At 40.6% G+C, this 26,648-nt stretch overlaps 1 protein-coding gene across 1 annotated transcript in view; it reads right to left on the reverse strand.

The window, feature by feature from the left end:
* Nucleotides 1-26,411, reverse strand: part of TMPRSS7 (transmembrane serine protease 7) — a 91,696-nt gene extending 65,285 nt beyond the window's left edge. The window contains exons 1-8 of the mRNA XM_030548553.1: nucleotides 26,335-26,411; nucleotides 17,925-17,992; nucleotides 15,682-15,875; nucleotides 14,486-14,524; nucleotides 11,869-12,097; nucleotides 7,892-8,022; nucleotides 5,548-5,660; nucleotides 1,632-1,738 (exon numbers count right to left, since the gene is read on the reverse strand). Of these exons, the coding sequence (XP_030404413.1) occupies nucleotides 1,632-1,738; nucleotides 5,548-5,660; nucleotides 7,892-8,022; nucleotides 11,869-12,097; nucleotides 14,486-14,524; nucleotides 15,682-15,875; nucleotides 17,925-17,992 (881 nt within the window). The 5' untranslated portion in view covers nucleotides 26,335-26,411. The remainder of the gene's footprint in view (nucleotides 1-1,631; nucleotides 1,739-5,547; nucleotides 5,661-7,891; nucleotides 8,023-11,868; nucleotides 12,098-14,485; nucleotides 14,525-15,681; nucleotides 15,876-17,924; nucleotides 17,993-26,334) is intronic.
* Between the last annotated feature and the right edge of the window lie 237 nt (nucleotides 26,412-26,648).

The raw sequence follows: 26,648 nt of genomic DNA on the forward strand, positions 1-26,648 counted from the left end.
ACACACACTTCTGGGGAAAAGTCTGGGACTGGGAATTTGCTAGTGTTGCCCTGCAGTGTAATTCAAGAGTGGCTGGCCATAGCCCTCATACTGAATAGCTGGGAGTGATTTACATGTTTGAGTCTGTGTGAGAGCAGACCCTGAGTGGTTACTCTCACAGCAAAGCAATGTAAAAGGCACCTCAGTCTGGAGAATTGAGGGAACATAGCTATTCAACAGTCCAGGTTGTACACTGGGGAATTTCACAGGTATCCTATAACTATTTCAGGAAAAAATGAAGTCCTCTGGATATCTATTTGATATGGGAAATACTTAGTGTCCATGTAGTCCAGTAACCAGCTTCCATCAAACATCAATGCCAGAAGCTTCAGAAGGAGGTTGAGCCTCTCATTTAAATACTTAACTGTATAGGATTATAACAATGGGAAGGCATTTTTCCCTTGTTCTAGCTAATGAGCTTTTCATATCCTCAGGTAGACCCAAACTTGGACTAGTTTCCAAAGTAGGTTCAGAAGTTAAAGTTTGAGTTAACAGCTAATTAGATTCGATGTTCCAGTAAAGCAAGATTGGGGGGGGGGAACCCAACAAGTAAAGGGTGAAGGGAAGTGGAGGGGAAGGACTACAACAGAGTGAAAAAAGGATGCAAAGAGCCTGTGGGGGGGGGGGTACTAGAGAATCAGCAATAGTCTAATGACAGGTACATGATAAATGTACCACACACAGTGCACCCAACTATGCCAGCTTAGCACTTTGGGTGGGGGGCCTGGTCCACACTATGCTGTTAAACCGATTTTAACAGCGTTAAATCAATTTAATGCTGCACCCATCCACACTACACTGCTCTTTATATCGATTTAAAGGGCTCTTTAAATCGATTTCTGTACTCCTACAAAACGAGAGGAGTAACGCTAAAATCGATATTACTATATCGATTTAGGGTTAGTGTGGACGCAAATCGACATTATTGGCCTCATTCTTTTACAGTAGCTACCCACAGTGCACCGCTCCAGAAATCGACACTAGCCTCAGACCACGGATGCACACCACCGAATTAATGTGCCTAGTGTGGACGCGCACAATCGACTTTATAATATCTGTTTTATAAAATCGGTTTAAGCTATTTCAAATTTATCTTGTAGTGTAGACGTAGCCGGGGAATGAAGATAGGGAAAGAAGAACCATGTCTTCCCTAATAAAGTCCCTATGATACCTGATATGCTTTCACTAGACTCCAATTAGACTCAATATCTTTTGTGAGCAATCATGAAATTAAGTTACAGGTTAAGAAGTTGTACAAAAAATTCAGTTTGATTAACCCGGTGAACCCAAAGCTATTTTGCATGGTTCACAGGACATCCATCTTCATCACGTTCTCCCATTCCTCTCTCTTACATGAGGAGAGAGAGAGCGCGTGCCTTCTCTTCAGCCTAGCTGTTCTTTTAATAGAAAAATATCTGATTTTAGGTTTATAGTTATACAAATCATCCAAATAAAGGGACATGTTACAAATGCTGTGCTTGTTTACAAATCCCTCTTCTTCCCCCTTTTTCTAAGAATTACTAACCCAGATGCCTCAGGTGAATAAGTTTACTGACCATTCTTAGTTTAATAACCCATGTGGAAATACTTACATGCGTTCATTAATTCTCCACCATCCCCGCTCACAGCCCTTGATGCTCTTCTCACTGATAGTGTAGTTATGAAACTTCAGTGCTATACCCAGGCTCTTCTGAGGAGTCTGTAGCGAACAAGCAGGAAGGCTGGTAAAAACATTTCGTGCACACAGAGAATTAAACTCTTTAGATTTGTCTTAATTATTATGCTCTCAGGATACCAAGCTACAGGAGAGCACTGGCTTGCACAGCTCAACAAAGAGCACCTGAGCAGGCCTGATGGTTTTTCAGCTGCCAGCAAAAGCTTAGGCTGGCAGAGGCCAAGTGCAGCTGCAGGCTTTCCATCCCTCGTAAGCAAACAATCCTTTCATCTCCTGACTATATATGGAATGCGGCTTTCAAACTGAGATCAAAGGCCTCTGGCTATTCCAACTTCATTAGCGCAGGGGCAGACAGCCATGGCTGACTGACAGCTAAGACAAAGGTACATCTGTGCCAGTTCACCAAGGTTATGGTTTATTTTATTCCATATCATGCTTTTTGGTAGCACATTGCATCCAGAGGATTCCAAAGCATTTTAAAACTCAGATTAAGTCTAAGGATATCACAGACACAGGTAATCAAGAGAGGTTCTATTTTACAGGAACAGAAGACAAGTGACTAGAAGCTAGTAGTCATGATCTCATCCCGATCTTTTACTGATGAGAGAAGTGTAATTTGGCCACACACACAGCATTTGCACAATACGCACTGACCGTGCTAGAATTAGTTCCTACATACAAAAAGCAATTCCTGTGTATTTTGTGAAAGGCCTTTTGAGTTAAGAATAGCAGGGGACAAGGTAAAAGCTTTTTAGAAGGTCCTCTCTGCAGTCTGGAGCCAGTTCACTATAGCCCCTGTTCTTCTCCCTTTGTACTCGGTCATTCAAATTTTCTTCTGTCTAGTCTCCAACAATACAACAGTCACTCAATCTGCTTCCTTTATCTCTTATTCCTTGCCTGGTTCTCTAGCTCCCTTACTCATCCCCTCCTAGTTATGTATGCATGCAGTTCTTTTTCATTATTTACCATTCAGTACTTCATTTTATTTGCTTTCTCACTTTTTGCTGAAAGAATTATCTGTAGTAACTCAGATCCCACCCCATCTAACATCCCATCACAGGCCTTTGGGCATATTTACCACTAATAGTCAAAGACCAATTAATTGCCAAAATTAGACTATCCCATTATACTATCCCCTCCATAAACTTATCAAGTGTAGTCTTGAAGTCAGATATCTCTTTTTTCCCCCACTGCTCCCCTTGGAAGGTTAATCCAGAACTTCACTCCTCTGATGGTTAGAAACCTTCATCTAATTTCAAGGCTAAAAACTTCCTGATGGGCAGTTTACATCTATTTGTTCTTGTGTCCACATTGGTACTGAGCTTAAATAATTCCTCCTCCTCCCTGGTATCTATCCCTCTGATATATTTATAGAGAGCAATCATATCTCCCCTCAGCCTTCTTTTGGTTAGGCTAAACAAGCCAAGCTCTTTGAGTCTCCTTTCAAACAACAGGTTTTCCATTCCTTGGCTCATCCTAGTAGCCCTTCTCTGTACCTGTTCCAATTGGAATTCATCCTTCTCAAACATGGAAGACCAGACCTGAAATATTGTGTGCAGTTCTGAGGAGGTCTCACCAGTGCCTTGTATAAGACCTCCTTATCTCTACTGGAAATACCTCGCCTGTTGCATCCCAAGACCACATTAGCTTTTTTCACGGCCATATCACACTGCCGGCTCATAGTCATCCTGTGATCAACCAATACTCTAACATCCGTCTCCTCCTCGGTTACTTCCAACTGATGCATCCCCAGTTTAGAAAAATAATTCTTGTTATTAATCCCTAAATGCATGACCTTGCACTTCACTATTAAATTTCATCCTATTACTATTATTCCAGTTTACAAGGTCATCCAGATCTTCCTACATGATATCCCAGTCCTTCTCTGTATTGGCAATACCTCCCAACTTTGTGTCATCCACAGACTTTATTAGCACATTCCCACTTTTTGTGCCAAGGTCAGTAATAAAAAGATTAAATAAGATTGGTCCCAAAACCGATCCCCAAGGAACTCCACTAGTAACCTCCCTCCAGCCTGACAGTTCATCTTTCAGTACGACCTGTTGTAGTCTCCTCTTTAACCAGTTCCTTATCCACCTTTCAATTTTCATATTGATCCCCATCTTTTCCAGTTTAGCTAATAATTCCCCATGCGGAACTGTATCAAATGCCTTACTGAAATTCAGGTAAATTAGATCCATGGCATTTCCTTTGTCTAGAAAATCTATTACCTTCTCAAAGAAGGAGATCAGGTTGGTTTGGTACCATACACACCTTTAGTAAAACCATGTTGCATTTTGTCCCAATTACCATTGACCTCAATGTCCTTAACTACTTTCTCCTTCAATTTTTTTTCCAAGACCTTGCATACTACAACAAGCTCCTGATGGTAGTATTTAAGCACCTTCCAATTGTAAGTTAAACAAGGAGACTGCACATCTATTATGTGGTGTTCATTCCCTCAGGCTATGTCTATACTTTGAGCTATGGGCATAATTCCCAGCTTGAGGAAAAATATCAAAGCTAGTTCTGACAGAACTAATGCACTACAAATAGAGTGCAGCCATGGTGCTCTGAGTATGTGTCAGACAGCAAATACTCAGGGTGGCTGGCCCCTCATACTGCCACAGCTACACTCTTTTTAGCACACTAGCTCTGATGGAACTAGTGCAGGTACATCTCCTCAAGCTGGGAATTACACCCAGCGTAGATATTCCGATGCTCTCCTGTTAAAGCAATTCCACTTTGTATAAGTGATTGGAGCAGGGACTTGAATATGGGTCTCCCCCATCCCAGATGACTGCTGTAACCCCCAGGCTACAGACTCAGTCTCTTTTCCTAGTGCAGTGACTATTCACTGACATCACAAATAAGTAGGACTTGTCACTGTGAATCCTGAGAAGTATAATGCACAAAGAGTGCCTGCAGATCCATGGATATGAGAGGAGAACACAGAGGCGTTCAAAGTAATATTACTACAGTTCAATGTGTACATAAGACCCCACATGTTCTTAAATGACCATCCAAAAAGGTACCAAGTATTTTACATTAGTTATCTGCATTTATCAGCCACCTCTTCAACAAAAGTAGACTGTGCAGAATCAGTCTGAGATGTTTTAGAAGACTGGCTGAACTGTTTGGAGTGGAGATGCTCAGAAGGCAAACACCGTCTACACACAGCCCGTGGACCAGTGTCACTGCACTTCATGCTGTTTTGTGTAGCTTTACATTTGCATACATTAGCACCAGGGGCCAGATTTTCCAAAAGAGCTGAACTTCCCTTTAAGCAGCAAAGTGAGTGTTGGGTGCCAGGGTGTTGAAAAATCTTGCCTTGAGCTTTAAAATGAGAGGTGCTGAACTCTGGTGGAAAATGTGATACCAGCTCCGTGAATGCTGAGCTCCTACAATCCAGCCCCACATCTCAGATGAATGGCGGCGGACAGAATACACTCTCTCTGTTACACAAGGGACTTCATACATGCACATTTTAAATTATTTACATCAAAGCATTTTATGAATAATTCTTGTTAACAAATAAATCTAATCTAACCTTTCATGGGACGCCTCCTGGCTTTTCAAGTAAAATTCACAGCCACTGTTATTGCAAACCCGTTTGTCTGTTTCAAGATGCTACTTTCTGTTAGGCGTTTCAGTGGTTACTTTCTACAGGTCTCAGTGCATTACATGTATTTAACAATAACCATTCTATAAGATGACTACCTCGTTTCTCAGAAAGCACGTCACTACCTAGCAAAAACCTTCCTTTAGCCTTCTCTAAGGATTCTGTTGCCTAAATTATGCAAAATGCCTAAAGAAGAAGAAAAAGACATTACCTGAAAGTTCCACGTACAAATACATTTTGGAGGATAGTAGCTTGGATAATATGGACTCCCAATTCGCCCCTCAAAGCCAGTTTTCTCTTTTGCCAATATCATTTTTCCACATTCTAAAAAAAGAAATTTTGGTGAGGTTTCACATTATTTTAAATATCCCATGTTTGGAGCCTGTTAGATAAGTGTCTAAGTTAGTTGCTGTTCTTTGGCTACACAACAGGACAACTTAAGTGTTGTTTTCTGGCCCACCCACAAAAGATCAGAGGCCAGAGCTGTACAAAAATAGCAGCAGCAGAGTGGCACTGAAAATGCAGACACTGAACTGGCAAGCTCCAAGAATGCTGCCTCAGAAAATCCACTCCATGTCTCTCCCAAAACAGGGAAGTCACCAGATCACATTAACTGTTCGGTCCTCCACAGCTGCCAGCTAACAACCTCAAGCCAACATACTGCAGCTCAAAAGTAGAGGTGGCTCACAGACGCCATTTCTTCCATTTTACAAGACCTTGTCAGACTCATGAGCAGTATTTTTTTTAAACAAACCCAAAAAAGTGCCTTTATATTTGAAAGTTTAATCACCTCAGTTATATGGATCTAAAATATTACCAAGTAATGTATTTGCAACCAAAAAACATCAGCATTGTAGTAGTGTGTGAGAATCTCTGTTTTATAAAGCCAGAAAGAATATTTCAATTATATTGTCTGACCGCCTATGTAACACAGGTGTTAGGCACTTCTCATAATTTCTCTTTGTAAATTTTTAAGTTGTGCCAATGGTTAAATGTCTTCAGTATTAAAAATTTGCACTTATTTCCACTCTAAGTTTGTCTACCTTCAGTTTCCAGCCATTGGACTAAGTTATACCTTCATCTGCTAGATTGTAGAGCCCTTTTTCATCAAATTTCTGTTCCCCAAGCAAGTACTTTTAACCTGAAGTCACCTCTTAATCTCAAAGAGAAATTGAAAAGAAATGGACTAATCACAAAGGTCAAAAACCTGCTTGTCTATATTCATTGCCCAAACAGAGAAATTTAAAATGTAAACAAGATATGAAGAGTTAAACAACAAAATTCAGCTTTAATACTTGAGTACTCAACACCTTTAGCCTCAGTACTGCCAGTCAGGCTCCAGCCTGTAGGAGCAGTTGTATAAGTAGCTAAAGCTGGGACCCAGGAATGCTAATAATCTCAGACTGGACTTCCTCTGCCCTGTGCTGATTGGCTGTTTGCTTCAAACCCTCCCTCACCATCTCTTCAGCTCAGCCTCACTCCACACCTACCTCTGCAACATCCCCTCTCCTTTCAGTTTCCTTTCCATGTAACTTATCCCCTCCTTACTCCCCCAAGCCCATACCCCACAAGTCAAGAATAAAATTGTGGCACCAACATGTTTGCCCCCATCATATTCACTCTACTTGTCCATTATACCCTTTCCCCTACCCTGTGTCTGTCTCATTTAGATTATGAGCTCTTTGGAGACACAGACTGTCTAATGCACTGTATTTGTGCAGCACCCAGCAAAAAGGGGCCCCATTCCTGGTTGCCTCTTAAGGACTCCTCTTATAAATATGATTCATTAAAACAACATGCCCAAACACAGGATTTGTTTATGTTTATAAATGGACAGTGGCCCTTCAGTTGGTCAAAAATCTGCAGCAACTTCTTGTCCTGCCCATAGTAGCACACTGTGATCACGAAAAGCTGCCTGCAGTAAATTATGACAGGTTTCAGAGTAGCAGCCGTGTTAGTCTGTATCCGCAAAAAGAACAGGAATACTTGTTGCGCCTTAGAGACTAACAAATTTATCTGAGCATAAGCTTTGCACCCAAAGAAGCTCATGAAAGCTCATGCTGAAATAAATTTGTTAGTCTCTAAGGTGCTACAAGTACTCCTGTTCTTTTTGCAGTAAATAACATCTTAACATGAAACTGTGGGAGGAATATTTGTTAACTGAGTGATTGTCTATAAATAAGGTGCACAACACCTCCATCTACTGACATACTGGAGTATAGGACTGGTGATTAGTTTGAAATACAAGTTCAGTCAAGTTGTTTTTAAATGTACTTACATGACTGTATCACTTAATGCTGACCAAACATGACAGGAAGGGGAGAAGAAAAATAGGGAAATTGTATCATGCTAGGAGTCACTATGATAAAAACAATTCAGAAGAGACAAGTGGGTACTGAAAAACATGAAAGAGCTCGAGATGATATAGGAGGTAGAAGCGAAAGAAGGACTAGAAGAAGCTGACCAGGAGTTATCCAAATTCATTAAGTCAGTCTATGGTGTCTGAGTGGCATCTCCATGAAAAATAAAAAATTCATTTAAATGATAAAACTTACTTTCTTGTTTAATGACCTCGAAGTACCCATGAACTTCCTTTGGTTGCTGTATTTGTGTTGACTTAAACATTACCAGCATCAAGTTATTTGTGGAAACAAATGACATTAATGAGATGGTTGGTTCACAAATTCTAAGGGGGAAAAAAAGTGACAGTACACACATGAATAGTATTGTATTAAAAGCACATTCATCTTGTTATTAAATGTGCAAAGTTTCCATGGGACAACCAAGTTTGTAAAGCCATCTTCTGTCCAAACTCTACTTTAAAATCACTGACCTTCCCTTCTAGAAGGACATGTGCTTCCATACTATTTTCAGGTCAGCAAACAGTGAAGCTAAGCTTATGGTTTGCTACTATTGCTTTTGGGTGAGGGAGGGGAGCTGTTTTGAGGTTTTCCATTTTAATACTGAAAATAAACCACACAATAAGTACATCTGATCAGCTGCACCATATTATTTTTTAGTTATAAAAGGACACTCCTCAGAGAGAGAAATCCAGCCCTGTCAGATCTGGTGGCATTTCCAAGAGCAACACACGTTTGGTTCCCACAACTCCTAGTGACGCACATGCCCTTCCATATGCTAGTCTTACTCATTTCCAGACCTCAGAACTTGCTTCCACAATAAAATGTAATTGCCCAAGTCTGCTGTTCTGTGGAACTCAAAGCTGAATGAGTCATTCAGAGACTTAACAGGACTCATCTCAGCTGCAGCCTTAAATAAAGGCGACGGTGGTAGTGGTGGGAAAGTTTCCTAAATGCCTTTTTCTTTTCTTATTCCTTAAACATCTCAGCTTTCCTTCCTCTCTCATCATCGTTTGGCTCAGCTCCCCACCTCTCCTGTTCAATGGTTTCTTCAGCGGTTTGACCATTTTGCCACCAAATGTCTCAGTCATTTACGCCATCACCAGACATTCTCCACAACAGTTCCTCCCACTTCTTCCTCACCCCCTGCCTGACTGAGAGGGTGGGGACATGTAACTTAATCCTAAAGTCTCTTCCTTTTCCTCCATCAGGCATGGTCGACATTTTTTATTCCCTCTGGATTTTTAAAGACACAAAGAGCAGAATGGCTCAAATTAAGTTCTGATCTATCCAGGTAGGTTAGATATTTTGCCACAGAAATAGGATTTTTTTTTATTCATAGTGAAACTATTGAAATGTTTGCCAAGATAATAATATTTTAAGAACTGGGTATGAAAGAAGCCAGTATCCTGGACTTGCCTTATGAAACAAAGATAAAATTTGTTGAATTAAGTTAAACCTCACTGATCTGAAGCCTAGAGTGGGCGCCCTTGCAGGCCCATGAGCAGGGGGGGAGAATACAGGTACCATTTGTGATGCTGGCAGGCCAAATGCCAACTCCTGCCCAGGCTACAGGCATTAGCTCAGAAATGACAACCTCGTAGCTGGAGACCAGGCCAGGGCACCTGTATGAGTTTTGCTCAAAATAGGTATTAGTCTCTAAAGAATGTATTTAGTGTTTAGACTCTATGAAATGCTTGTATGTTGCTGCATGTATCAATCTCACTTATAATGTAGATATTATAAGGTAATATTTAAGTGTTTGCTCTGAAACTGTAAATCCCCACAATCAGGAGAGAAGCATTACCAAAGTGTGAAATACTAGTTTGCCACAGGAGCTGTTATCTCCTGCCCAACTAAAGGCGGCCCTTAGACACCAGACAAACCATTGTGGAACATCAGCAAATCTGTCTATTCAAATTCCATTTGTCTGTCTATTCTATTGATTGCTCCCTGCTCCCCCGCAACCTAGAAAGAGGAGACATGCACATGAGCTCAACCCATCATCATAAACTCTGGGGGAAGAGAAAAAAAATCTCTGACAAGAGGAAACTGCATCTTTTTGGTTGTTGGCTGAAGGGCCAGAGATTCTAAAATGAACTCAAAGATCCCCAGGGGCTGCTTCCTGGGTCTGCCGTGAAAGACACTTTGAACAGACAGATAGTTACAATTCTGTCAATGTTAGGATTTAGATGGTGACGTGTGTGCACACACACACCCACACACACCCCAGGGATCAGCAACCTTTGGCATGCAGCTTGCCAGGGTAAGTCCCCTGGCGGGCCAGGCCGATTTGTTTACCTGCTGTGTTTGCAGGTTTGGCCGATTGCGGTTCCCACTGGCCAATGGGGACTGCAGAAAGCAGCGGTCAGCACATCCCTCGGCCCATGCCGCTTTCCGCAGCCCCGATTGGCCAGGAGTGGCGAACCATGGCCAGTGGGGACCACGATCGGCCAAACCTGTGGACGTGGCAGGTAAACAAAATCGGCCTGGCCCACCAGGGGACTTACCCTGGTGGGCTGCATGCCAAAACGTTGCCGATCCCTGCATTAACCTGTAAATAAGTCAGTCCTTTATTCTAGTTAATAAACCTTTAGATAATTTATTAGAGGACTGGCTACAGTTATTGTCTTAGGTGTAGAATCATCTAGAGTACCAATTGATCTGGGTTAAGTATTGATCTCTTGAGACTGGAAGCAATCTGAATGTGGTGTGATCTTTTGTTTAAGTGGCCATTTATCACTAAGTCCAGTTTGTCAGAGTGGCAAGATAGACTAGAGAAGTCTAAGGGGACTGTCTGTGATTCCATGGTAAGACTGCTATAATGATCCAGATGTTCACATTTGTTAATGGTTTGGTGAAATCTAATTATAGAACACATCAAGTTTGGAGGGTCCGCCCTGTTTTCTGACAGTACGCCCTGAAGTAAGCACTCTCAGTCATGAGCCACTCCAGACAGGGTACCGGCTGTAGGGGTGAATGCTGGGGGGTTCCGATGCGTCGCGCCCTCCTCCCCACACATGCTTTTAGGAAGCTTTCGCCACTCCTGACTCAAGGCAACTTGACACCATTGCCCTGAACTTTGACATTGGTTAGTGTGAGATAAAAAAAAGAGTACAGATGACATAACCAAACGGTCTCATCACCTTTCTGAAAACCAAAACATTAATATTCTAAAGTCATTCAGAGTCTGGCTGGCTCAGGGAAGTTGTACTGGCCTTTCACAGTTCACTTACAGAAAAAGTGTAACAAGGATGTTGCCACTAATAGTGGTCTGGCAGCCCGTATGAACTGAGCCCGTGATCTCAGTAAAGTTTCCAGTGGATGGGTGTCCAGAATACAAAATCCACCTCCCTTGTTCACCCTCTTGCTGGACAGGAAAAGAGATTTAAAGGGCTACAAAACTAAGCTTTCCATCTGTACATGGTGTTCCCTTCAGGTCAGAGTTGAATCACTTGAGCAGAGTGAGAGAAGCTGTCACTGCCCATATAATTTCTGTACTCTATATTAATTATTATTATTATTATTATTCCAATAATATCCAGTGGACCCAATCAGGGCATAAGAACCATTGTGCTAGGCACGATACAAACACATAACAAAAATATTTGTCTGTCCCTCCAAAAAAGACCCCAGATCCTTCATTCACCAACTCTCTCCAGCTATAAAAATTCACAGTACTCAAACTTTTAAATAAGTTATAAACTGGACAATCCTTAAAATACAAATATTACTTGCAATTGAAAGCCATGGGACAGCTGAGATAAAGCACCATGTAATGGAGCTGGAGTAGTGTCAGCAGAACCAGGCTAGCGGTTGTTAAAGCAGTGCAAGGCTATCAGTTTTCACACATGAAAAGAGGAGTTTCTTGATGTCTCCTAATTTGTTCAAAGGATAAATTTTGAAATTCCTGAAAGGAAATGGGAAATTCTGCCCAACAACAAGCTGCATATTTTCACACTTTTGCATCTAAGTTTAATATTTATCATTTTCCAAATGCCTTTTATTTAGCAAGACCACTCATTCTTCATGTAAGATAATTAAGTTCTTGATTATCATTTGTACAAAAAACAAAAAATTTAGTGAGGACTTAAACTAAAAAGTAAAAATCACAAAAACACCTCATGAAAAGTTTGCAGAACCAAAGAATTCTCATTTAAATATATACATACCGGTAGAGTATCTTACTTTTGATTGGCATCAAAGAGTCATAAATGGTCAGTGAGTCAGTGATGCAGTTATCTGCTTCAATGTGAATAGATGCTACTGAGAGACGAATTAGATGGCCCACTAATGCATTCAGTTTGAAATAACAAATCATCCTCCCAGAGGTAGCAGTAATGTCCAGTGGAAAGTGCTGATGCAGACGATCTGCATATAGATCGTATATGCAATTTGTTCCTGTAGAAATATCACATTTTCAAGGTTAATATTGACTCACTGCACCTGATCAAGAAGAGTGAAACAAGGTGGGCAAATGTAACAACTGTATTCATAAAGGTTCTTGTGAACAGAATATGCCAATATATCCCATGGGCTTTTACCGCCTCATTTATTCACAAGTCTATGATTAAAGACAGTTATAGTGACAAGAAAATTGAGAGAGAATAAAAGCATGGTGCATGCCAGTATGAATAAATATTTGACGGAGCATTTGTACTGGAAGTACTGTCATTTTGAAAAGCTGCTATTTGCACAATATATTTGACATACACAAGGATTCACGGGTCAACAGAAAGAAGAGGTAAATTCTAATTGTTCATTATGAAAAGTTTGCCCAGCCACATGGCAGAAACCCAGGTGATTTCTGGTCTCCACTATACACCATTCATTTCTAAGCTTCAGAGCATCCAAAGTGCACTGTTGTATTGCTGTCATTAAGGTTTCTGAACTGAAGTGTCCATCTGGTTAGTTATTGCTCTTCTACTTGTTAAAAGAAACAAGCTAACAATTCTGCTGGCAATTCTACAGTGCAAATAATTAGGGTTTAGTGCAACATTCCCAGGAAAGCCCCAAACCACATACAACTGGTCTGGTTTCAGTTTATGACAAAGATCGAAATTTGAACAAAGCTCATTGGAAAGTACCACTGAAGTTTGCAAACCTTAAATTAAGTTAATATGAGCCAGTTTATGTTACTGTCAAGTCCTTGGTTTCAGTTCAAAAAGCTTTGGGATTTTCAAACTCTTAGCACAATTCTTTGTAAGGAAAGAGGGGGGGAAGGTGTGAATGCAAGAGAATTAGACCCACATAAGGTAATTACCTCAAATTTTACAAATTAAAAGGATGTATTTGTAAATGCGTCTGTGAGTGAACCCAAAAGCAGCTGTATTAGTATGTTGCAACTGATAAAGCAAATTAAATATTTCTCTTAACATGATGAGTAGCAGCAAGCTCCTAACAAAGTTGCCAACAAGTCTTCTTTGCAGAAGTGTAAGTTATTAGAGCTAAGAGACTAATCAGTGGTGAGTTAATGCAGGAGAAAGCAGATATTTCTAAGGCTTTCAAATGTACGTGAATATTCTTGAAATATTTATTCACATCAGTGATTGAATGGCATAAGTAAGTGTCACATACCTTCAACATAAACTCAGTTTCTCTCACATTGTTGAACTCCCCCCCCCCAGAATTAGTGCAGTTATTAGTCACCAAAAATCAATTTTTGATTCAGAACAGGTGTTCATTCCACCCCCTCTCCCCAGTGCAAGATCAGCTTTACTGACAACTAATTTTTATTAATTTAATTTGACTACAGTAATTTTGTGGGTTATTTTAGTAATTGTGAAAGTAAATCATTTCGATAACTAACTGAAGTCAGGCATGAAACAAGATAGCTCCAGTGCAAGTTTTCCTAGATCACTCTGGCAAATTAATCTCAATGTTCACCTGCAGCACCATTGTATTCTAGTATCAAGGTTCTTTTAAATACCACTTACCAACTGCTCTCACATATACAGTGAGTGTATCATGTGGACAAAGGAAGACTAGAACATGATGTCATCTTTTTCATTCATGGGGTTTAGGAGAGAGAATCTCAAACATCTGTTTGTACCAAATGGTCCTTTTTCCTTCTCCCCTTCCCCTTTCCCCATCTAGAGGAGCCACATACAGGACTAAATTAAGATCTGATCTTCATGTTATTGCCACTACCATGGAGTTGAAACACACAACTTATACTATTTCAGTTCCATAAATGGCTCCTTTAAATACTTTAAAAAGCCTGTAGAAAGAACCACTGTAGACCCCGTGCCAACTGCTGCTATAGCCTAGAATGAATCCAAGAAACAATCACGTACAGGAACATTTTAGCAAATAAGACCTGAGTTTCAAGCAATTCTGATTTATGGCAAGAGAGTCTGAAACCAAGTGGGAATCTGCCTGGTATCAACCCATAAGGTCAGGAAAAATAAGCAGTTTTGAGCAACTTTTGCTTTAAGTTATGGGATTCATTCAGATACTAAAAATTCATTATGTAATTTCAGAGGGAACAAAGTGGAGGAAGATAAAACACCCCAAAAACCTAAGCCTCTGGAGTGTCACACAGATGTAGTTACAATCATATATTGATACTGGTTTGTGATAGCTATCCAAATACTATCAAACAAACAATATTTTCAGAGACAGATTCTGAGCTTGGGCACAAGCAGGACTCCCCATTGACTGCAATGGCAGCTCCACACATACATGCCATAGCCTAATTTTACCTTGTAGAACAAAACTGAGCAAATGCACATCTCATTACAAGTGAAAAACAGTGAATATTGAAACAAAACAAAACACCAGAATTACCTGTTCCAGTTGTTGATGAATAATCTGATCGTAGCCCAGCTGCACTGGAAAAGAAACTAAAAGTGAACTTGCTCATATTTTACATGGAATTCAAAAATCCAGCATTTAAATCTAGCCAAATCCATATAAAAACTTTGTAATGGATACACTTTACATATTTCAGCTATCAGTTTCATAATACTCTGCTGAGAGTGTCTGACCCCTGAATAGTCTGAGCAGAGAAAAAAAAAAGCAGTGAGAATTCTGTGGAATAAATTCATAAAAGCTTAGTAATTCCAGCTCTCATACACTTTTAAGGGAGATTCAACACTGAGAAAATCCCATCCATCCTATAACCTGCCCAATTGCTGATCATCAGAAACCCTATCTGCATCTCAGGCTACATACCTGCAGAGTGTGCTATCTGGCTACTATGGAAGTAGAACACAGAGTTTTGTATTAGATCTTAGGGGCCACACCACTCAGCTAGCACATGTTGTAATCTGATTTGGGGCATCATGATCAACAAATGCACTGAATCATGCATCACTTGTGTCCTCGACCTCACCAAAATCTTAAGGCCCCTAACAGCACGAGCTGCTGAACATTCAACTGCCGCTGAAGGCAATAGGAATTGAATGTGCACAGCACCCTCAAGATTAGGCCCTTAATACAGGATAGGACCTTTCTGGTCATCAGTCATGTACGTTTTTTTTCAGTAAGCCACAGAGCAACCAGGGAGGAGTGCATGGTGAGGATAAGACTCTTCTAGGTTAGAAGTCTCACCACCTCCCACAATCAGGGCAGGAGCCGTGCACAGTTCCCTTTCTAGGCAAACATAGATGAGAAAGGTCCTCATCTACAATAGCATGGTCCTTTGCCTTTGTTCTTTAAAAAAATACAACACTTAGATTAAAGGCAAACAGATTGAACTAATGTTAGTGTGAGGACTGGGATTTGTGTGACACAAAATCAGGAAGTTCAGTGTTATGGTGCCAACAACATTAAACTGAATTCAAACCTTCTCAAACTTTAGGAGCCTTTGGATTCAGTGCCTCAGTTCAACTTCCACCTGAAATGGGAATTCGATGTAGCTTTTGGCTTTTATCATAAATTATGAGTGGGGTTGGGGATAGGAGAGCTGGTAGTTTTATAACAGTTGCTATTCTAATACATAAAGTAATTTATTAAGGATGCAGACATGTACAAATACTGACCACTCAACACGATGGAGTCCATGTCGACTGCAAGCCCTTGAAGGCTCCCCACTGAGGTCCGGTTGATGATACTTGTCTGAACAGAGTCCTTTAAAATGGCAGCCACACAGTCCTCACAGAACACTTGGCCTTTAGCCTGTGGTACCACAAATACGATCCAGAAATGAATAAGAAGGCCTCCATTGTTGTTGTTACTGAAATTAAATGTACATATATAGAGTCTGTCATATTGCAGTGTTCCTCTGATTGGACATTTATATGGGCTTCTGGATAGTGATTTAGAAGAGTACGATTCCCATTTTACTTCTGGGTACATTGTTTTGACACACTGGGCCTTCTCGCTCTCTTCAGAAGAGTCGATTTAAGATTATAAAAAATTAGAGTAACTTTCAGAGGGCCCCCACTTTCTATTGAGGCAAATAGAAATCTTTTCACCTGATTTGGAGTTGACTTGGTTCCCTAAGGAATGAAGGAAAGACCATCTCTCCAACAACCACTTCGCAGTATCCTAAAACAGTTTCTACTACTATTTAATCCTATCTTTAGGTTTCATAAGAGCACTGAGCTTCTATCTATCTTCTGCCTGCTCCCCTGGCTAAAGCCTGGTCTACATTTTAAAGTTATATCAGTATAACTATGACTGTGGTGTGGTTTTACCACCAATTTAGTTAAACTGATACAAGCCCAAGTATAGACAGAGTTACAGTGGTAGAAAGGTACCTTACCTGTATAGTTAAACCCTGGTCTATATATTAAAAAGTTTTGCTGACACAGCTGTGTCAGTTAAAAATAAATAAATAAAAAATTAATACACTCTTATCACACCTCCAACAGCTAAAGCTATTCCAGCAAAAGCCCTAGTGTAGATGGAGATATTCTGGCAAAGAGAGTCATTTTGTCAGCATAAAATGTTTTTTTTCCCTCTGGAAACTGATATAATTCTATGTTGGTAAAACAACTCTTTTGCTGGAATAAGCTGAACATGCACTAGAGAGAGTTTCCTTGTACAGCTATACTAGCAGACTCTTTTCCGTGTAGGCAAGGTCTCATTCTCCTTCCAGTACAGGAATAGTTACACCTATATAAAACTTCTTTATATCAGTGTAACCGCATCTACACTAAGGGTATGTCCACACTACAAAATTATGTCGACCTAAATTACATCAACGTACAATGACCACAGTAATTAAATGGCTTTTGCGTGTCCATACTATGCTCCTGGTGTCAGCAGGAGTGATTTACCAAAGCATGGGGCATTGTGGGAAGGCTTCTGAAAGCCATCAAGTTGATGCAAGCAACTCAGTGTCTACACTGGAAAAACAGCAAAGAGTCCTGTGGCACCTTATAGACTAACAGACATATTGGAGCATGAGCTTTCATGGGTGAATACCCACTTTGTCGTATGTCTACACTGGCACTGCATTGACCTAACCAGGTCAACCCAAGCACTACGCCTCTTGCAGAGCTGGAGTTAAGTTTACGTAGCAGGGCACGATGTTTTAGTGCAGACACTTACAGTTTTAGGTCAACGTAAGCTGCCTTGCATTGGTTTAACTCTGTAGCACAGACCAGAGCTAATGGGTTGTTTTGCTTTAAACTACACCAATAGACAAACTATTAGTTTATTTCGTTCAACTGGTGCAAATCCCCAGGTGGACACCAGTTCAGTTTAACAGACGCTTATTTCAAGTTAGCTTAAACCAATTTCTAACAGTCAAACTAAACTAAAGTAAGCTTAGTTCAAATGGATATAAAACAGTGTATACACACTCTTTTGCATCAGTTAACTAAATCAGTAGGATAAATTCACCTCTTTAGTTTCAAGGGCAACCAAGATTTTAGTTCATGATTGTTTCACCTCCCTCCAAGCCCACCCTCAAGTTCCAAACCCTCAATCTTTGTCTACATAGAAATTTGCACTGGTGTAATTAAACCTGTTTAGACACCTTTATGTGCTTAAGACTGGTTGTAATGCATTAGCTAACCCCTAGCCAGGTTTAAATCAATTTAAGTGTAACCACACACGAAGCAGTGCTGGTTTAACTAAGGGCTGACTTTAAACAGATTTAGTTTCATCAGTGCAACTGTGTGCATGGACCAGGCAGAGCCAAAATAACTCCGAGTGAGAGTTTCACACAAAATTAAGTTTGTATGGTGAGCTACACTCCCCAGGATTATGGCGTTCAAGCATCATCATCATCACACCTGACAAAGACATGCACACACACTGTATTGAATTTTACCTGACATCAGAAACAATGGACTGTTTATAAAATTTGGAGAAGGCAGAGGTTGTGTAAACCAAGTTCATCTGGAAGAGAAAAAAAATGTTAGGTGGATGAAAAAGTTAGTGTTTCTACAAGTCAACCACAGCTTGTAACTTCCAGACAGATCTTAAGAAGAATGGGTACATGCTCAGTATTCTAAACATGTATTTAACTAAGTAGCCATGACTTAACTTCCATGGACTTTAGGAGCACTAGGTTATTTTCTCATAATAAATTTTTCATATAAAAATATCTTATTAACATGTTTCCTTTCTACTCCAGTGAAAAAGACTTAAACCCATTATTTAATGTTGTTAGGGCCAAATTCTACCCCTCAGATAAGTGTGGGCTTTCCATTGAACAAAGTGTGGTTTGGCTTAGAACAATGGTTCTCAACCAGGAGTACATACATACTTCTAGATGAGTGAGTGCACCAACTCACCTAGGTATTTGCCTGGTTTTACAACAGGCTACCTAAAAAGCACTAGCGAGGTCAGTACAAACTACAATTTTGTACAATGGACTTGTTTATATTGTACTTACATTTCAGTGTATAGTATATACAGCAATATTTATATTCCAATCAATATATTTTATAATTATATGGTAAAAATGAGAAAGTAAGCTGTTTTTCAGTAACAGTGTGCTGTGACACGTGTGTATTTTTATGTCTGATTTTGTAAGCAAGAAGATTAAGTGAGGTGAAACTTGCGGGTACACAAGACAAATCAGGCTCCTGAAAGGGGTACAGTAGCCTGCAAAGGTTAAGAACCACTGTCTTCGAATGTTCCAAAAATAGAGTTAAAAGTTGGTTGTGCTACTATATTGTTGGAAGAAGCATACTACACTTTGCCACTAGGTGGCATATACCTCAAGTAGTTTTTAGCCACTTTTGATTCCTGCAGACAGCATTTAATTCAGCATGGACATGAGTGGCTAGACACTGTGGCCATTTCTTTTGGAGGAAGACATAAGCTACAAAATCAAGGAGGAGCTGATATTTTGTTTGTGCCCAATTTGTAACGTTAAATGTAAGGAACTAAATAATAATGTCAGGAAACACTAATTAAAAACCTGTAAATCAAAGGGAATTGTGAATGTTCAATACTTCTCCAGATTAGGCTTGAAGTGATTTATTAACAATTAGGTCTTTTCATTTAGGAGGAGGAAGGTAACTTGACGAGTTTCCCCTATTTCACTGCCTCTCTTATGAAAGCCATATATTGCAGTGACCTTTGAGCCAGAATGGAAGGTCAAAGGGGCATCATTTAAAAAAAACATTACACAGAATACAGGGGCAAAAGAACTTCCCCTCCCTACTCAGTGTATCACAGACTATTCCATTTTATTTTCTCTATGCTTACATGAATGATTCCCTTCTTAAGCAGATGAAAAAGGTGAAGGTGAAAAAGCAGCAGTCACCACATGGCCTCTAAAAATCACATTCTTTTCCTTTTTAAAAAGTCCTATTTCTCCTGCCCTCCCCAAAATTAAATTCTGTGGAATAATAAAGATCATAACCTCATGTGACTAGGGGATGAAGGCCATTTATGAGAGTGAGACACAAACAGAGCTCACATCTGGACTTAGAACCTCCAATCATCAAGCGGAGTTTGTAACATTTTTTTCCCCAGGCATGTCTACACTCAAACACCTAGGGTGATCAGATGTCCCGATTTTATAGCGACAGTCCTAATTTTGGGGTCTTTTTCTTATATAGGCTCCTATTACCCCCCACTCCATCCCAATTTTTCACATTTGCTGTCTGGTCACCCTACAAATACCCACCAAAAACATGTAAAACAGAACAAAAACATGTGAAACAGAACAAGGAAGTTTAACTTACCCACTTGCAAGTATTTTGTGAGCCAGATCCTATAGTTACCCTACCCTCTTCCCCATCATGCTGTTACTTATTACAGATGTCCAGTACATCTGTATGTATATATATATATATATATATATATATATATATATATATGGAAATAAGTTGCCAGAGCATGTAACAGTTACTGGGTTTTGCAGGAACAAGGCTACTACTGATGCACTGCAAATGGCTTCCAATAACTACTCTTTTCAGTTTTGCCAACTGTCAACATTTTATCATTAGTCTCTTGCTATATTTAGTTGACAATTCATAGCTCTTATATGAACACATAGCCGTTTCATTTTTTAAAAGTTTCTGGTCCTCCTGGTTGCAGGAAAAACTGCAATATGTTAACAAAAAGACTGAAACATAAGAAAGCAAATAAAAAAGACCTAGCAGATACTCTTCAAAAACCTCCTGATTTGTTGCAGCCTGATTCATGATTGCTGAATGCTTGTGGCTGACAATACTGCCATCTCTGAACACTAGACTTCTCCCTCTCTAAATCTTCAATATTTTCCTAAAACAACTGCCTTCATGTCTCCATTTTCATTTGAGTCATAAATTCTTGTGTTTGACCATTTTCCCTGAGTTCAGCAGTTCTACTGTACTATGGAATGCTCTGCATGCTGCTCCTGTCTGACTGGAGCAAAGCATTTTGGGAAGAATAATGCTTCTTCAAAACCAGCAAGCATTAGGAGGAAATTAAATGCATTCAAGAGCTCTAAGGACATTACTGATGCTGCAGGCCAGGAAACAGGCAACAGATATCAAGTCTTCACATTCAATATCTTAAGCTTAATATTAAATGGCAGTTCATTTCTGAAGAGTGACTCTAAAAAAGGGGTTTATGGGGTTCCATGTTGGTTTTTTCAGTGTCTCCCATATCAATGCATCCGTTAATGGATGCAGGACTGCATGAAAGGTTTGTAAACTTAAATAGACCCATCCTGAGTTTAATTTGTAACAAACAAGACTCAAAAGCAACCAGGTCTTTCCTTCCTTCCACATGGCTGGTGAGACAAAGGCAGATAGGAGACCAAGGGAGTTCGCCAGCTCATATTCTACACAGAAGCACTCACTATGGGAGGAAAATGGCATGTCACCAACACCACTGCTAGCCCTTCCTCTGACTGTGGGATCCCGCACCAGATATCTTGATCTTGGAGGCTTCCATCTAGGCCCTGATTTTGACTTGCTGGGCATGAGGCCTGCACGTCCCCACTGACGAAAGCTAGGCAGAGGGAACCATCAGGTGTGGGAGGGGTCTGTCGGTGCCATCCCTCAGGAAGCAAGTAATCCAGCTGCAGGAAGAGGTGGCTCATCTTTGTAACATCCAGGAGCACGAGGACTACAGCAACAGGATGTGTGTGGAAGCATCTGGGATGGAACATGATAGCTGACTACAGATGACAACAGTGACACCGGAGGAAGAGGAAGAAGAATTGGCTACTCTATAGGATGGAGACTGGCTGCTGGCCACTTCGGGCAGTGGACAGTGCTCCACCCACTACCCAGGCCCCCTGTCCATCAAGGTAAAGAACTGGTAAGTTGTGCTGGCAAGGGGGAGAGGAACAGACCCCAGTGGTTGAGGAGAAGCCACCTGCCCCCAAGGCTGGGAGGCCCTTGGCCACTAAACCCAAAAGGATGAGATGTAGGGCTGCAGGTGGTCAGAGACTCTCTTCTGAGGGGAATGAAAACATTCATCTGCCAACCAGACACAGTGTCCCAGGATTTGTGTTGTTATCTGCAGAGCTGGCTCTGGCTTTTTTGCCGCCCCAAACAAACAAAAAAAAAGCCTGCGGGGCGGCCGGAGCAGCTCACCACTTCGCCTGCCAGGAGGGCTCCATGCCACTGCCCTGCTGGGCTTGCTACAGACCTGGCACCGCTCCCAGCAGGATGCTCCCCTCCTCCGCACTGCCACCCCCTACAGGACGGCTGGAGCAGTGAACCAAAAAGAAAAAACCTCTAGGGGAAGCAGAAGCAAAAAAAAAAAAAAAAAAAAAAAAAAAAAAAAAGGATTGGCCAGAATGCCGCCCTTAGAATCTGCCATCCCAAGCACACGCTTGCTCTGCTGGTGCCTGGAGCCAGCCCTGGTTATCTGCCCGGGGGCCATGTCAGAGATGTCACAGAGAAGTTACTGAAACTCATCCATCCTTCTGATCATACATCATGCTAGTTCCACATGGAACTACTGAGACTGCCAGGTATGACCCCAAGCAGATCAGAAGTGGCTATGGGGTTCTGGGAACAAGGGTGAAAGGCACAGGTTGTGTTCTCGTCCATCCTTCCAGTTGAGGGTAAGGGACCAGGCAGGGACAGGTACATCCTGGAGATGAATGCATGGCTGCACAGATGTCAATGGGAGGGCTTTGGCTTCCTTGACCATGGGATGCTGTTCCCAGAAGGTGGTCTACTGGAAAGTGATGCGGTCCACCTGACCAAGAAGGGGCAGAACATCACCGCTCACCAACTCACTAACCTAAGGAGGAAATCGTTAAACTAGGTTCAAAAGAAGCAGGCTACAAAACACCACAGGTAAGTGTGTGTATATTTTATATTATATAAATATAAATAAAAAGATATTAGCTACCTGTATGCAAATACAATAAGTATGGAGAACAAAATGGAAGAACTGGAAGTTAGTACACAAGCTAAATTAAGACTTAATTGGCATCAGACTTGGTGGGATAAGTTTCATTATTGGAATATTGGTATAGAGGGGTATAGCTTGTTCAGATAGGACAGGCACAGTAGAAAGGGAGGAGATGTTGCATTGTACATTAATATATACACTTGTTCTGAAGTCCAGAAGAAGGTGAGAGGCAGACCAGTAGAGAGTCAATGGATAAAGATGAAAAGACAAAAAAGGGGTGATGTTTGTGACACTGGCAGACAGGGGCCAGCTCATGCCAAAGTCTCACCGAATACTGACAAATGCATAGCTAGAAATCAGTCTGGCTCACCTATTCTAACAATACTAAACACATAGGTATTAGATTTATAAAATGTGTTTAGACCTGATGAAAAGCTTGAGTTACTGAATGCATTAATTTCACTTCTAATAAATATTGCTTTGTAACATGAGATATAGACAAGTGTTTTGCTCTGTAACTACAAAAGAGTTTGTGATGAAATCCAAAACTCACACTGTCAGGAGAGAAGCATTACCAACTGTGAAATACTAGTTTATTATGAGAGTTGTCATCTCCTGAAGGCCTGTAGACATCAGAAAAGCCATTGTGGAACATCAATGGACAAAAGACATTGTGGTTTGCTCCCCCCATACCATGAAGAGGAGATGTGCACAAACACCAGCCTGACCTCTGGGAAAAGGGGATAAAAATCCCTGTCAAGAAGAAATTGTATTGTTGTGCTTCTTGGAATTTGGAGAGAGCAATATTTCTAAGCATAAGCAAGGGATCCCCAACCTGCATATGTCCTTTAAGACTAAGGAGTTTGCATATTACAGCAGCTTCTATCACTTTTTGGAACCTAAGACTATAACTCATTTGTGTGTGACTATTTACCTGCTTTAACTAGGAAAAAGAAATAAAAACTATATTTACAAGATTAATAAACCTTTAGTTAGTTTATCATAGGAATGTCTATCAGCAATGTCTTTGAGAGATCTAGAGTGCACTTGACCTGGGTTAAGTGACTGGTCCCTTGGGACTAGGAGTAAGCTGAATATTGTTGTGATTTTTGGTACAAGGGTCCATCCCATCACAAAGGCAGACTTGCCTGAGTGGCAAGACAGACTGGAGCGTGCAATGGGATTGTCTGTGACTCCATTTTAAGGCTGTTGCAATGCTTGAGGCATTCACAGTTGATACTTGGCTAGTGAAATCTAAGTATAGAACTTAGAGACAGTTTGGGTCTGGTTTGTAACAGTCTCCCCTGAGATTGATACTCATGTTCGTAAGCCACTCCAGACACGGTCACAATAAGGGTCTACTATAGAGCATCAAATTAGGAAGGAGTGAGGATGTGGGCTTTCTAGAACAAACAACAAAAACCTTCAAAATACAAGACCTGGCAGTAACGGGGTGGAGGACTAAATACCCAGACATCTGTTAGAAAAAGTAATATGGGGGAAGGGAGGAGAACACACAAAATTTAAATAAGTTCTTAGAATGTATGGGGACAGCTTGTTTCAGAAAGTAGGAGGGAGTAACCATGGGAACTGCCATTTTAGACCTGATTTTGCAGATTCTGGAAGGCAATTTGGGTAAAAGTGATAATGAAATGATGATTTCATGAGTTCAAGGAAACAGAAGAATGAGAGCAGCAAAATAAGAACAATGCACATCAAAAACGCAGACAGACAGACACAGAACTGGTAAATAAGTTTCTATGGGAACAAAATGTGAGGGAAAAAGGAGTTCAGGTGAGATGGCAGTTTCTCAGAGAGACACAATTACAGGCACAACTGCAAGCTATACTGATACGAAGAAAAGATAGGAAGAATAAGAACAGACCAATATGGCTCCATCAGGAGCTTTTTAACAATAGGAAAAAGTCAAAAAGGAATCCTACAAAAAGTGGAAACATAGATAAATTGCAAAGGAGCAATACAAAAGAATAGCTCAAGCGAATAGGGATAAAATCAGAAAGATTAAGGCACACAACAAATTAAACCTGGCAAGGGACATAAAAGGCAATAAGAAGGGTTTCTTTAAATACATTCAGAGCAAGAGAGATGCAGGAAAGAGTAGATCCTCTACTTACTGGGGAAGAAGAGCTAATAACTGATGACATCAAGAAGGCAAAGATGTTTAATGCTTATTTTGCCTCAGTTTTCCGCCCTCCCCCCACCCAAAAAAAAGGGTAAATGTTGAATCAGATGCTAATATTAGTCGTACTGAGTAACAAGGAAGGAAGGAATTCAAGCCAAAACAGGGAAAGAACAAGTTAAAGTTAGATGCATTCAGTCAGCAGGGCCTGAAGAAATTCATCCTAGAGTACTTAAGGAACTAGCTGCATCAATCTTGAAACTGATAGCAATTATCTTTGGGAACTCTCAGAGGATGGGTGAGACGAGACCCCGGAGTACCTATCTTTAAAAGGGAAACAAAGAGGACCTGGAAATGTATAGACTAGTCAGCTTAACTTCAATACCCAGAAAGATACTGGAACGCAAATTATTAAACAATAATATGTAAGCAACTGAAGGATAATAAGATTTTAATGAATAGACATCATGGATTTGTCAAGAACAAACTAACCTTATTGCTTTCGTTGAGAGGCTTACTGGCCTAGTGGATGGGTGAAGCAGTAGATATATTTTGATTTTAGTAAGGCTTTTGACACAGTCTCACATCTCATAAGCTACCAAAATATGGTCTAGATGAAACTACTATAAAAGGTGGGTACAGTTGAAAGACTGTACTAAAAGAGTTTTTATCAGTGGTTTGATATCAAACTGTGAGGACATCTGTAGTACTGTCCTACAGGGGTCAGTCCTGGGTCTGGTACTATTCATTAATTTCATTAAAATGACTTGGATATCGGAATGGAGAGTATGCTTATAAAACTTGCAGATGCCACCAAGCTGGAAGGGTTGCAAGTACGTGAGAGCACAGAATAAGTGATCTTCACAAATTGGAGAATTGGTCTGAATTCAACAAGATGAAATTTAATAAAAACCAAGGAAAGAAATCAAATGCCACAACTACATAAGGAGAAATAACTGGCTAGTGAGCAGTACTGCTGAAGATTACCTGGTGGTAATGGTGATCACAAATTCAATGAGTCAACAATATGATGCAATTGCAAAAAAGGCTAATATTTGTACTGTAAGGTGTATTAACAGGAATGTTGGATGTAAGACATGGGGGACAGGGTGTAATTATCCCGCTATACTCAGGATTGGGGAGACCTCAGCTGGAATACTGTGCGCAATTCTGAGTGAGAAGATGTGGCCAAATTGCAGAGTCAAGGACAGTAACGACAATGAGAACAACTAACAAAGCTAAAAGGTTTAAAAAACCTGACCTGTGAGGAATGGTTAAAAAATTGGGCTTTTTTCTCTTGTTTGAGAAAAAGAAGACTGCAGGTGGGGGTGAGGGGTGGACATTTGATAACAGTGTTCAAATATGTTAAAGGGCTGTTGTAAAGAAGACAGTGATCAATTGTTTTCCATGTCCACTGAAGGTAGGACACATAGTAATGGGCGCAATCTTCAGTTTGGGAGATTTAGGTTAGGTATTAGAAGAGAGTTAAGCACTGGAATAGGCTTCCAAGGGAGGTTGTGGAATCCTGGTCATCTGAGGTTTTTTAAAAAACAGATTAGATAAACATCTGTCGGGAATGTTCTAGATTTACTTGGTCCTGCCTCAGAGCAGCAGGTTGGACACAATGACTTCTGAAGATCCTTTCCAGCCCTACATTTCTAGGATTCCTCCAGGCGGAAAACCCTTTAGACAGCCAGTGTCACTGCCAAAACTGAAGCTTTTTCTAATATCGTTCATGGCTCTGAACTGTTTGCGAACACTGTAACATGATCTATGTTCTTACCACTTGCTGCACATTGTGTGCCACTGAGAGGAATTCTCTTGACTCCTTCTGCCTATATTCCGGGAGAAATTCTATGTTGGCTACACGAAATAATCCAACGAAATACAAGGCATCTTTGTTTTCTGCTTCAACTGCAAAACAGATAGAAGAAGGTTATTTTTTTTTTAAATCCCTTTTTGATAGCAACTCAGCTAGGGGAAGTATGTAACCCACACACTTTCTGGGTGTGGTGTTCTGTCCCATCTAGTGGCACCAAGACCACTTAAAGAGAAATAAAATGAGTCTGCCTACAGCCTTAGCTAACAGACAGTTGG

This window comes from Gopherus evgoodei, chromosome 1, assembly GCF_007399415.2.
Source record: "Gopherus evgoodei ecotype Sinaloan lineage chromosome 1, rGopEvg1_v1.p, whole genome shotgun sequence".
NCBI classification, from domain to species: domain Eukaryota; kingdom Metazoa; phylum Chordata; order Testudines; family Testudinidae; genus Gopherus; species Gopherus evgoodei.